The 13,254-nt window shown below is 42.8% G+C and overlaps 1 protein-coding gene across 1 annotated transcript; it reads right to left on the reverse strand.

Moving 5' to 3' along the window:
- Positions 1 to 3,190: 3,190 nt before the first annotated feature.
- On the reverse strand, positions 3,191 to 4,533 carry LOC117554648. The gene is made up of 2 exons (XM_034229108.1): positions 4,247 to 4,533; positions 3,191 to 4,038 (listed from the first exon to the last, which is right to left on the reverse strand). Exons 1-2 carry the CDS (start codon positions 4,358 to 4,360, stop codon positions 3,286 to 3,288), a joined length of 867 nt encoding a protein of 288 aa, XP_034084999.1. The 5' UTR covers positions 4,361 to 4,533; the 3' UTR covers positions 3,191 to 3,285.
- Between the last annotated feature and the right edge of the window lie 8,721 nt (positions 4,534 to 13,254).

Here is a 13,254-nt window from a genome sequence, read left to right on the forward strand (position 1 = left end):
TAAGGGAGATGTTTTGGAATATTATATTTAACTGGTTCTTTACTCAGGGCTTAAAGGTCTGATTGAGACGTGTTTTACTGCAATTCTTATTAGCCATCTTTCAAATGAGCTCACTTTTTGTTATATGCTTATGTGTTTTCCATACTCTAGTTAGATTATGTAAACAAGCTGCAGAGCTACCAGTTATGTGTTAGGAGTACTATAGATAGTAGGAGCTTTTCGCCTCCGCACCGGAAACCGCAAGGTTTTCTTGCCTGCCGTCTCCATCGTTTGGGGATGGGGACCTGGGCACGGGACTTGGGTGAGTTGTTGTATCGTTGTCTGTTGAGGGTATGTTTGTATATTTGCTTTTATTGTTTTTTTGTTTTTTTTTCTCCACTTTGCAATAGGCTACATGCACAGTCACTTCCGCATCCTACTCATAGCGGCCGATTCATTTCCTGTTTGAAAATGACGACCTTCTACACCCGCTGCCTACAAGAGCTTCCGAAATAAAAAATGTCAGATGTTCATCGGATTTGCCGGACGACTAAAGCCCCAGCCAGCAAACTCGATAAAGGCTTCAAATTATATGCTGCGTCATATATACACAACTATGAAGGTAAGAAGGTAACCGGTACTAACCAGCTAGCTTATGCTCCGGGTTACGCTAACATTAGCTGTCAAAAGCTAGGTAACGCCAGAGCCCTATAGTATAACTACTATTATTATTATTATTATACTACTACTATAGTAGACTACTATAGGGCTCTGGGTAACGCTATGTACTGTTTCTGGTGTTAATTATTTAAAACATTAGCCATTTTGCTAACAAATACTATCGTTTAATAGCCTTATAGCCTAGCCAAGGTTATCTTGTTGTTAGCCACACTGCATAATGGTATCAGCTTTTGTAAAGCAATGTTGCCATAGATGTGTTGACGTGAGTATAGATCTAACGCTGTTGCTCTGTTTTTCTTCATTCAGTGTCCAATAAAGACAGGCTGACAGGGCAGGTCAGCGTGAGAGCCTTGTGCTACAGGTCAATGCGGAAGAGCGAGACAGCACACAGTTTGAGTGTAGGCAGACAGCATTGACACTGTTCCCCCCTGTTTATTGAGTTTCAGTTCAGTTAAACATTAGTTTACCTTAGGGGAATCTCAACAGTGTCCTACTTCTCCCTGCTTTATCACAGCTGATTGGTCAGATATTATTACATTGATTATGGATGTGTAAGTTTGGGGGTTCAAATATATAGTCAAAACTGCTTTAATACAATTTTCAAGGCATCTTAGTTTCCAAAGAAAGTTCATTGTGGTATTGTAGGGTAATAGGGTAACACTAAGCATTCAGGAATACATGCTTCTTCTAGGATAATGGGTCAGTAAAAATAACCAATAATTCTACTCATAACCTCCTGGCTCATAGTAACAAGTGAGGTTACTAATCACTAGTATTTCTTCTCTCTTTTTTAGATAACGCTTTGTGATTCATCACCAGTGGTGCTCACGCACAACCAGTGCTCCTGTGTTGCAGGAACTGTTTTGTGCAATCACACAGTAGCATTGCTGTTCCAAACAGCACACTACACTGAACTGAACATGCCAGTTGTGCCACCTGTGCATAGCTGTACTGAATCGGAACAGCAATGGCACAAGCCGCGAACAATGGTAATTTCAATGAGGTTCAAATACTTGTAATCTTTCACAGAGTTTTTGTTTTAAAGTGACTCAACGAACAGTAATTGTCTTTTCCTTAAGGGTGTGAAGCCAGGGCCCATCAACTCCATGGTCTTCACCAAGCCTGTACCAAATAGGATGGTGCAGACTGGAGTAAGGTAATTTTAGCTGTGTTTCCTGTATTTTTAAAATTCATAATTCTGGTGCTGTATTCCTAACCTTTATTGTCACATTAATGTGCTATATTGTCTTTGCCATTCTTTGTAGGAGTGGATTCTACAGAGGCATGGTGGGGCCATTACCAGATCCCTGCCTGTTCAGAGTTACGGAGGCATACTCAGCATTCAGCATTGAAGACAGGCCGCTTGTGACCACAATGAACATGAGACCTGACAAGCCCCTTGTGGAAAGTGCCTTCGGGATTGTGCAGGAGGGCAGTGTTCTGTCCTATCAGATGCCTGCTTTGACGTCTCGGTACACCACACTTCACACTGACACACCACCAACACCCCACTTGCCCATAGAGGGGTATGTGATCTTGCCATGTGATTTACCGCTGGTGTGCTCAGAAGAGGAGCAACTACATATGAACAGCTTATCTGTTGATTTGGAAATGTCTCACAAAATTGAGGAGGCTACCCGTGAGCAAAGCTCTAGCTCAGAGTGGCATCTGCTCCGCAAAACCCAGGGTTACTGCCTCTAGGTTTAGAGAGATTTGTCACGTCAGAGGTGAGAGCTCTGCTAACTCTCTTGCAGAGCGAATACTCAAAGGTACAAGGCAGACTGCAGAACTGAGGAGAGGTGCCGAGATGGAGCCCACAGTAGCAGCTGAATACAGTAGACTGGCAAACGTGAACTACTCCCCTTGTGGCCTTGTCATTCACCCCTCTACGCCCTGGCTTGGTGCCTCCCCTGATGGAGTTGTTTTTGACCCAACAGAATATCCCCAATTTGGCCTTGTTGAATTCAAATGTCCCAATGTCCCAAATTATGTCGACTGCAAATATGTGCAGATGGAATGTGGCTCCCCTAAGCTCAAGAAAAGCCATGCCTATTACTGGCAAGTACAGGGTCAACTTCTTGTATCTGGGATGCAGTGGTGTGATTTTGTAGTGTGGGCACAAGAGGACTACCTGGTGCAAAGAATATACACAGATCCAGAAGTGCAAAGAGCAATCAGAGAAAAAGTAGACTTTTTTTTTTTTTACACATACATGCCGAAGTACCTGTCATTAAAAAAGTAGTGGGCGCTGTAGCCATTGTTAACTCTGTAAGCAGTTAGCTGCTAGACCCTGGCTCAGCCGTCATTCTTTTTAGGAGGCAATCCCTCAATCATGTGTTCTGAATGACAACAAAATGTGATTTCAATATTTTGTTTTTGATATATATTGTTTGTCACATTTCATATATGTAAATAAATATACAATTGTATTTAAAAAGACAATAAAGTGAAGTGATTTGTGTAATGAATAGTAAATCAGTGCATTTGTAAGAAATCATCAACGCATTGTAATTTGCTATTTACCATTTATTCAAACAAAACACTAGTGTGTGTCAGGCAACACGGGATTACGGTGTGCTCACCCAGCTTAATCACAGCTACCTGCACAGGTGTCATCATCTTGTCTTATTTCACCCATTTCTTGACCAGTGCTTTGTTCTGATAGTTTGACAGCATACATGCTACTGCAAACAGTTGGTTGATGTTGTAGGCATGGGACAGGAGGATGACACCATCAAAAAGTTTGTTCTCTTTTATCCTCCTAATGACACGCTCCACATGAACCCTCAGTCTGGCAATGGCCTGTGTCTCCCTCACCTGATAGGCTGGCATTTGCTTCTGCTTTGACAGAAAAGGTGGGCAGTACACCTTGCATTTGCAGCAATCGCTGATCAGGAAGCCCTTATCTACCATCACTGCCATGTTTTCAGTCAACAACGCAGCTATTCCAGATTGTTTGAAAATCTCCTTGTCGCTGACAGAACCACCATACAGACTGGAAACAAATGTTACTGCGCCATGTGGGGCTATGCCAACCAGGGCTTTCATGGTGCAGTGAGATTTGTATGTAGAATACATTTCACTTTGGAGGAGGAGTGAGGATGGTGTTTGACACCTCAGCTCTGTGCAATCCAGGATCACCTGTGTGTCTGGGAAATCTTTGAATGCCTCTGGGAGGTGGGCTTGAACTTCTGCAGGTGTAAGCCAGATGCACTGTGACCCCAATAAAGTTGTAAGAAAACTCGTCCATGTTGCAATGATGCGGCTCACAGTGGACTGGTGTACGTTGAAGCGGTTTGCAAGGTCCCTCTCTTTCAAACCCACCGACAGGAAGCAGAGAAAAAGGAAGAACTCGTCAATTGGCTGAAGCAGCTGTCTCTGGAAGATAAACAAAGAAAGGGTACTATATTAATGTCATGAGTGTAGCACACCATGGGAAAAACATTAAGTTGTTTTAGTTCTCTGATGTATTCAAAAAGGATTGAGTACTATAGCCTTTTAGCCTACACGAAAGCAATGAAATGTTGGAGAAACATTTTCCCTTCAGTTTGTGTTTAGATTGTGTGTTAAAAGAAACGTAGCCTACCGTTGATGGACGTGCGTGTGTAACCACTTCTTCATTCCTCTTGGCAGCTGATATCGCTCTTGTAACACGAACCATTTTATAAATGGAAGGCTCAATCAAAAACCAGAAGGCCATCAGGTGGTTATAGCTCGGGAATCTGTACACAAAAGACACATGTCAGTCATTAATTGACTCGTTAACTGTAACACATGGGCTAATGCTTTCCTCTTGTTTGCTATAATACATTACAATTCAAATAGACTGATTAAGAAGGCACTTGGTGCAGGTATAGTAATATACAGCAGTAACATGTAACAACTACATTAAAGCGGCAGTAATAATAATCTAAAACATACAGGGAACATTTTACACAGAATGACTACTTTTACTCTTCATTCTTAAGTGTGCAACTGGGAGAAACGCATTGGATATTGACATGTACTTTTACTTTGGTAAGGTTTTGAAGATTTCCACTTGTAGTAAAGTATTATCAGTATGTTGTTAGTATTAGTATGTTTTACTCCACCACATTTAGTTAACCTTCATAGTTTCTAGTTACTTATGAAAACACAGGATTTATGATTCTACATGTTCAGTTCAGGAGTATTTTCAAACCATAGTATTTGTACTTATACTTCAGTTAAGTTGAGTAGCCTACTTATTCCAACACTGCATGCAAATAGTCAGCAGTCAAACGGCAGGTAAACAGGATTCTTTATAAGCTAACCCATCTCAAAAACTTGGATAGAATTTAGCCAAAACATTACCTGGTACTATCGGATGTTGTCGTCGGAGCCAGCAAACCGCTGTAAACAAAACTCTCGCTGGACTCTTAACTCCTGCAGTTGCTTCTGCAGATCCTCCAATGTTTTTGAGTTGTCTTCTGTAGCTTGAGAGAACATGTCCAGTGAAGCTGGTTCAGGGGTTGAGCAGTAATCATGGTCACGGACATCGATGTGCTCTTCCTGCTCCTCCCGAGAGACTGGTTCAGTGGGCCGCTCCCTTCTCTCCCAAACACTAGCCCGCGGTGTTTGAGCAGTGAAGTGATTCCACTCAAACAGAGTTGGGACAGCACCTTTCACAAGCCTCCTACGGCCATCAAGGGTTTTTGGCTCTATTAGTTGATCCGTAGCGAAGTGACGACTGCAGACCTTGGAGTGAGAGGAGATTGTAAAGTTATCGCGTCGTATTTTAACCAGCCACTGTCTTCGCAGCTCGAGTTCGGTCGGAAAGCCATGGAAACTTAGGACGCCGTTGAATTTAGCTGACGCCGTACAAAGTGGGACACAGCAGTGCTCGGAGTAGTTCTTTACTTGTCTTTGCAAATGCTCCGTTTTGAAAATCTTCCGTCGACTCATATTTAAACCACAGATTTAAACAGTAAAACATTTGTGGACGCTCAGCTACGCAGACCAGAAGCAACCCGGAAGCGTCCGAGCAGTATAACGGCTAAGGCGGAAGTACGTCTCAGACCCTAGTGCATGTAGCCTATAGCCTGGGCCACTGCACTTTCCAGTTCGTATGGGATAGATGGCGAATAATGGTTTGACTCCAGATAGACCTAACTCCACAAAATTATTGTCCTGGAATGTAAAGGCTATGAACAGCCCTGTCAAAAGGTCAAGAGTTTTTTCTCACCTCAGAAAGTTAAATGCAGATGTCGTTTTTTTTACAGGAGACACACTTACGCATCAAAGACCACCATAGGCTAAAAAAATCAACATTATAGTCAGGTCTTCCACTCAGATTTTGACTCCAAAGCCAGAGGTGTTGCAATCCTCATAAATAAGAGGATACATTTTTCCACCACTAACATTATTTCTGACAGAAATGGGAGATATTTAATTATTACTGGTATGGTTTGGCAAACTCCTGTTGTATTGGTGAATGTATATGCTCCCAATTTTGATAATGCTGCGTTCTCTAACAGCTTGCTGAGCAAAATCCCATGTCTTAACACCCACCTTTTAATACTGGGAGGGCACTTAAACTGTGCTATTGACCCATCCTTAGACCGTTCTTCTCCCACCACGTTCTCTCCGTCCACTATGGCAAGGTCATTTTCTGACTTTATGTCTCTGAATGGCCTTGCCGACCCCTGGAGATATAATAATCCTCAGTCTCGTGATTACTCCTTTTTCTCTCATGTACATCATTCTTTTTCTCGCATTGACTATTTTTTCATTGACCATAAATTGCTACCCAAGGTTACCTCTTCAGAATATTTACCAATCATCATCTCTGACCATGGTCCTTTAACTCTGGACATATCTTTGTCTACTCAACCTCGTACACCTTCACGGTGGAGATTCAATTCACTCCTGCTCTCTGATGCCAAGTTTTGTAGTACAATCTCCACTGCCATTGATGACTTTCTGTTTTCTAACAAGACAAGCTCCACCTCCCATTCTCTCTTATGGGAGTCGCTCAAGGCCTACCTCAGAGGGCAAATAATCTCTTATGCCTCTTATTTTAACAGGACCCGCAGAGCTAGGCTGGACGAGCTCTCTTAGGCGATACTTGAGTTAGACCGCCAATATGCTTCGACCCCGTCCCCAGATCTTTATAAACAGCGCCTGAATCTCCATTCGGAATTCAATCTTCTATCTACTCAAGACGCAGAGCGTTTGCTACTGCACTCAAGGGGAACATACTATGAACATGGCGATAAGGCTAGTCGATTGCTCGCGCACCAATTAAAACGCAAAGCAGCCTCCCGATTAATTCCTAAAATTCTAGACTCCTCTAACAACTTGACCTCTGACCCAGCACAGATTAATGATGCCTTTAAAAGTTTTTACTCTACCTTGTATAAGTCGGAGATGCCATCAGACACCACCAATATGACTCAGTTTTTGGAAGAATTGACGATTCCCTCAGTTCCACCTGAGGTTGCGGATGACCTCGATTCCCCTCTCACTCTTGATGAGGTTATGCAATCCACCAGGTCAATGCAGAGTGGTAAGGCCCCAGGACCTGACGGGTTCCCTCCTGAATTCGTGAAAAAATGTGATGCTAAGTTGGCCCCTCTGCTTTTAGCCATGTACAATGAATCGCTTGGTAATGGCTCACTTCCACCCACCTTGACACAGGCTTCAATAGCTCTCCTCTTAAAAAAGGATAAGGATGCGACTCTGTGTAGCTCTTATAGGCCGCTCAGTCTCCTTAATGCTGATGTCAAGATACTGGCTAAGGTCCTTCCACGACGGCTGGAGGTAGTCATACCAGAAATCATTTCGGAGGAACAAACAGGCTTTATACAGGGGAGATACTCATTTTCGAATATACGTACACTTTTCAACATAATTTACTCTAAGCAACCCTCCACCCTTCCTGAGGTGGTTGTCTCTCTTGATGCCGAGAAGGCATTTGATCGGGTAGAATGGGGATACTTATTCTCTGTCCTTAAGAAATTTGGATTTGGGAACACATTATGCTCTTGGATTCGCCTTTTGTACTCTTCTCCCCAAGCTAGTGTATGCACCAATGATACTCATTCAAGCTATTTTGCCCTTGGACGTGGTACACGACAGGGTTGCCCCCTATCCCCTATACTGTTCGCACTGGCTATTGAACCTCTTTCTGCGGCTCTACGTGCCTCTACCTCTTTCCTGGGGGTGACAAGGGAGGGCAGGGAACATAGGCTATCTCTTTATGCAGATGATTTACTGCTTTACATTGAGAATCCGGTCGCCTCTTTGCCCTCTGTTGTCACAACTCTGGACAACTTTGGCTCTTTCTCCGGCTACAAGCTCAATCTTCAAAAGAGTGAATGCTTCCCAATAAACACAACTGCACTACAGCTCCTACAATCCGATCTGCCCTTTAAAATATGCCACTCTGGTTTCACCTATCTTGGAGTAAAAGTAACTCGCTCATTGTCCGCCTTGTTCTCTGCTAACTTCGCTCCCCTCCTTGTTCAAATGAAATCAGATTTCCAGAGATGGGCTAACCTACCTCTATCGCTGCTAGGCAGGATAAATGCTGTCAAAATGAATAGCTTACCAAAATGTCTGTATTTGTTTCAGACAATCCCACTTTATTTACCTAAATCCTTTTTTAAATCTGTTAATCAAGCTGTCACTACATTCATCTGGGCAGGTAAGGTGCCCAGGGTCAGTATATCCCTACTTCAACAATGCGAACTAAGTGGAGGTCTTGCGCTACCTAACTTCTTGTACTACTACTGGGCAGCAAACGTTCAAAAACTATCATTCTGGCTGTGTGCTCCAGATGTGCCATGGTGCCACCTGGAGGCTCACTCCCTCACCTCGACTTCGCTACCTGCTCTTATCTGCTCTTCTCCCCAGTAAAGCTCTCTCGCTTTACTGGTAATCCCATAGTCCTTTCTACGCTGAAGATTTGGTACCAATTTTGCAAGCACTTTAAGTTTTCCTCTGCATCCCTTCAGGGTCCAGTCGATATGAACCATCTCTTCCCCCCATCTTTAATGGACAGTGTTTTCTCTCTCTGGAAAAGGAAAGGCATAAGGTCATTCCAAGACCTTTTTGTAAATGACACTTTCCCTAGCTTCCAGACCCTGGCTTCTAGATTCTCTTTACCAGCATCCCATCTTTTTCGCTATTTTCAGGTCAGGCATTTTGTCTCCTCCCATTTTCCTAACTTCCCCACTCTCCCTCCCAAACAATCCTGGGATGACCTCTTGAAATTAATGCCAGGAGAGAGGGGGTCTATCTCCAAAATCTACTCGCATATTATGTCACTAGATACATACGAGCAAAACTAAAATAGCTTGGCGGCAGGAATTGAACTTGGAACTACCCGAAGACTGGTGGGATAGGGCAATTGACAGAGTGCGAACTTCCACCTCATGTGCTCGCCTTGGGCTCATACAGTTTAAAGTTTTACATAGATCACACTTTTCCAAATCCCGGCTATCCAAAATATACCCCAATGTAAATGACAAATGTGACAGATGCTATCTATCCCCCTGTGACCTTAGTCATATGTTTGCCCACTGTCCCAAATTGAAAACTTACTGGCAATCAATCTGCAAAACCCTCTCAGATGTTCTCAAGACCACCCTGAAGCCATGCCCCTTAAAAGCCATCTTTGGTGTCCCTACAGATTTGTCCTCATTAACCTCCAAAGAAGCAGATATTGTCTCTTTCACAACCCTCTTGGCCCGTCGCAGGATTCTCCTCAACTGGAAGTCCAAACATCCTCCCTCTATTTCTACCTGGCTAACAGATGTGATGTTCTTTCTTAAGCTTGAAAAAATTAAGTATTCCTTAAGGGGCTCCAATGAAAAATTTGTCTCAAAGTGGCAACCGTTCATATCTTTTTTTAATGCCCTACAAAAGCTCCCCTCAGATGAGGAACTATAACTTAATACTGGCATAAACAATACATTGCCCTGTATAGGAGGTCATGATGTGGTCCAGGCAATTTGCACATTTTTGCAATTCTATCTCATTATTTTATTTTATCTTGTTCATTTACTGTATTGATTTGATTCATTCATTTTTGTCCTCTTATATCTCTATGCCTTATGCATCGACAGATTTCTTGAGCGTATACATAAGTATTACAGTTGTTACTGATGTTATTACCATGCACTAGCGACCATTTTATTGTGTTTTTTTGTTTTTGTTTATTTTATTTTTTGCTATTGTTTGTATCACCCTCTCTGTTGTGGGTTGTGGGTGGGGGGTGGGGGGGGGGGGGGGGGGGGGAAGTGTACTGTGTGTCTGTTGTTTGTACTGTGATGTAATAAAAAAAAAAGAATGCATTGAGGATCATATCTGACAATTTTGCCACCTGTTCAAAAACTATTGCTCCTATAAAAACATGACCAGACCGTGAGCATCAGGGAACCCCAATGAATATGTTGTTTTTTTGGGTTTTGTGTGGTAAATGTGAAGATGAGAGCAGTTTGTCTAAAGTGTACTTCTCTCTGTTCTGAAGAAAGATCCGGAAATTGTTTACATGGGAGCTATTGGGAGCTAGGTGGACTTTTTGAAAAGTTTTTGTCTCTTCATGCCCTCAAGAGGCATTTTGTTTAATATTTTTTTCTTAATTATTTTGTATTTTCCAACCTATGAGAGGTTTTCCTACGTTTTCCATGAAAAACTATGTCTGAGGAGTGTAGGGTTTGGGAATTATGGCAGGTTTAAAAAAAAAATTGGGGCGAATTTCAAGCACTCCTTCACTCTGTTTTGAGATCAGGGTGGCTGTGGCTCAGTGGTTAGAGTGCTGGACTTCGAATCAGGGGTTACCAAGTTCGAGTCCCACTGCAGTCAGCATGTTGTTGTGTCCCTGGGCAAGACACTTCGCCCCAAATTGCTCCTGTGTGGATTGTACTGAATGTAAGTCGCTTTGGATAAAAGCGTCTAACAAATGACATGTAATGTAATGTAATGTAAAAAGCACTCTAGACTTAACGAGCTGCTCAATACACACTAATGTTAAAATCTGAAGAAAGCCTCTTTACCAAGCTCCAAACTAAGTTAAATATCTCAAAGTGTAAACCATATAAAAAATGTGAATAAGAATTGAATAGCTGAAGGTCTTGTGATCATTTTAAAGTTAGAAGAAGTCTCTAGCTGAAAGTATGTGGAAGGAGAAGCATTTGGCGTATATTTGAAGGTTCCACCCATTGACTTCCATGTTAAAAAAAGAGTTTAAAAAGCTGAATATTTCAAAAAGTATGAAATATTTGGAAAAAGTGGAAAGTTTCCCATCGATTGCTGAAAATACCTTCTACAGGTGCACCATAGAGAGGATCCTGACCTTCTACAGGTGCTCCATAGAGAGGATCCTGACCCTCTACAGGTGCACCATAGAGAGGATCCTGACCCTCTACAGGTGCACCATAGAGAGGATCCTGACCCTCTACAGGTGCACCATAGAGAGGATCCTGACCTTCTACAGGTGCACCATAGAGAGGATCCTGACCTTCTACAGGTGCACCATAGAGAGGATCCTGACCTTCTACAGGTGCACCATAGAGAGGATCCTGACCCTCTCCAGGTGCACCATAGAGAGCATCCTGACCTTCTACAGGTGCACCATAGAGAGGATCCTGACCTTCTACAGTTGCACCATAGAGAGCATCCTGACCTTCTACAGGTGCACCATAGAGAGCATCCTGACCTTCTACAGGTGCACCATAGAGAGCATCCTGACCTTCTACAGATGCACCATAGAGAGGATCCTGACCTTCTACAGGTGCACCATAGAGAGCATCCTGACCTTCTACAGGTGCACCATAGAGAGCATCCTGACCTTCTACAGATGCACCATAGAGAGGATCCTGACATTCTACAGGTGCACCATAGAGAGGATCCTGACCTTCTACAGGTGCACCATAGAGAGGATCCTGACCTTCTACAGGTGCTCCATAGAGAGTATCCTGACCTTCTACAGGTGCACCATAGAGAGGATCCTGACCTTCTACAGGTGCACCATAGAGAGGATCCTGACCTTCTACAGGTGCACCATAGAGAGGATCCTGACCTTCTACAGGTGCACCATAGAGAGCATCCTGACCTTCTACAGATGCACCATAGAGAGGATCCTGACATTCTACAGGTGCACCATAGAGAGGATCCTGACCTTCTACAGGTGCACCATAGAGAGGATCCTGACCTTCTACGGGTGCTCCATAGAGAGGATCCTGACTGGCTGCATCACGGCCTGGTACGGCAGCTGCACCGCCCTCAACCGTAAGGCTTTACAGAGGGTGGTGAAAACTGCACAGCACATCACCAGGACTGAGCTGCCCTCCATGGAGGACTTCTACTCCCAGCGGCTCAGGAAGGAAGCCCTCAGGATTATCAAAGACCCCCATCACCCCAGCCACAAACTGTTCTGTCTGCTGCCGTCTGGCAGGCGGTACTGCAGCATCCGGACTAAAACCACCAGACTCAGAGACAGTTTCATCCCACAGGCCATAAGACTGTTAAACACCTGAACTAAGAGCATCCATAACATTCATCTGTTTGCATCTCACAAATTATGTATCACTTGTATATAGACAAGTATGGCACTACTTCTATTCTATTTTATTGTATTTGCTTGCACTATTTTATCTGTTTATTGTGTTGCATTGTTGGAGGAGCCTGGGACCTGAGATTTTCATTGACATAACTATACTGTAGCTATGTACGAATGACAATAAAAGCCTTGAATCCTTGAATCTCTCTAAAAGTACAAGTACGTTGTTTTACTTCACTGTGACTTTGTTTACAGCGGTACAGCAAAAGTAACATTACATTACATTACATTGCATTTAGCTGACGCTTTTATCCAAAGTGACTTACAATAAGTGCGTTCGACCAACAAAATACAAACTTGAGGAAAACAGAATCATATAAGTACATCAGGCTTCATAGAGCAAAAACATTTCAAGTGCTACTCAACTGGCTTTAGATAAGCCAGTCCTTTATTAGTATATAAGTGCTTTGTTAATAGTTATATCGCTCGAAGTGGAGTCGAAAGAGATGAGTTTTCAGTCTGCGCCGGAAGGTGTGTAAGCTATCTGCTGTCCTGATGTCAATGGGGAGCTCATTCCACCATTTTGGAGCCAGGACAGCAAACCCACGTGTTTTTGCTGATGGGAACTTGGGTCCCCTTCGCAGCGAGGGTGCAGCGAAACATATATTTACATAGCAGGTAAAAAAGGCTATAATATTATAATAATATTGAAATTGTTGTTTTGAAATGATCCATTTCTGTGTTGCTTTTGCTGGCTGAAGTAAACGTGAATACAATGTCACAATCATTCTGTAATATATTACTTATCAGAATGGTGATGTCATTTACATTATTAGCATTTTTTTCACAAGGGGGTCATTTAACAAGCAAATGTTGAGTTTAGTCTGCAATCAAATGTGTCAACATTAAATTAATATTTGGACCTAACTATGTTGTATCATATTTATTGATAATGTAATGTAATATACCATGATTACATTACATTACATTGCATTTAGCTGACGCTTTTATCCAAAGCGACTTACAGTAAGTGCGTTCGACCAAGAAGATACAACCTTGAAGAAAACAGA

This window comes from Gymnodraco acuticeps, unplaced genomic scaffold (assembly GCF_902827175.1).
Source record: "Gymnodraco acuticeps unplaced genomic scaffold, fGymAcu1.1, whole genome shotgun sequence".
Taxonomy (NCBI): Eukaryota; Metazoa; Chordata; class Actinopteri; order Perciformes; family Bathydraconidae; genus Gymnodraco; species Gymnodraco acuticeps.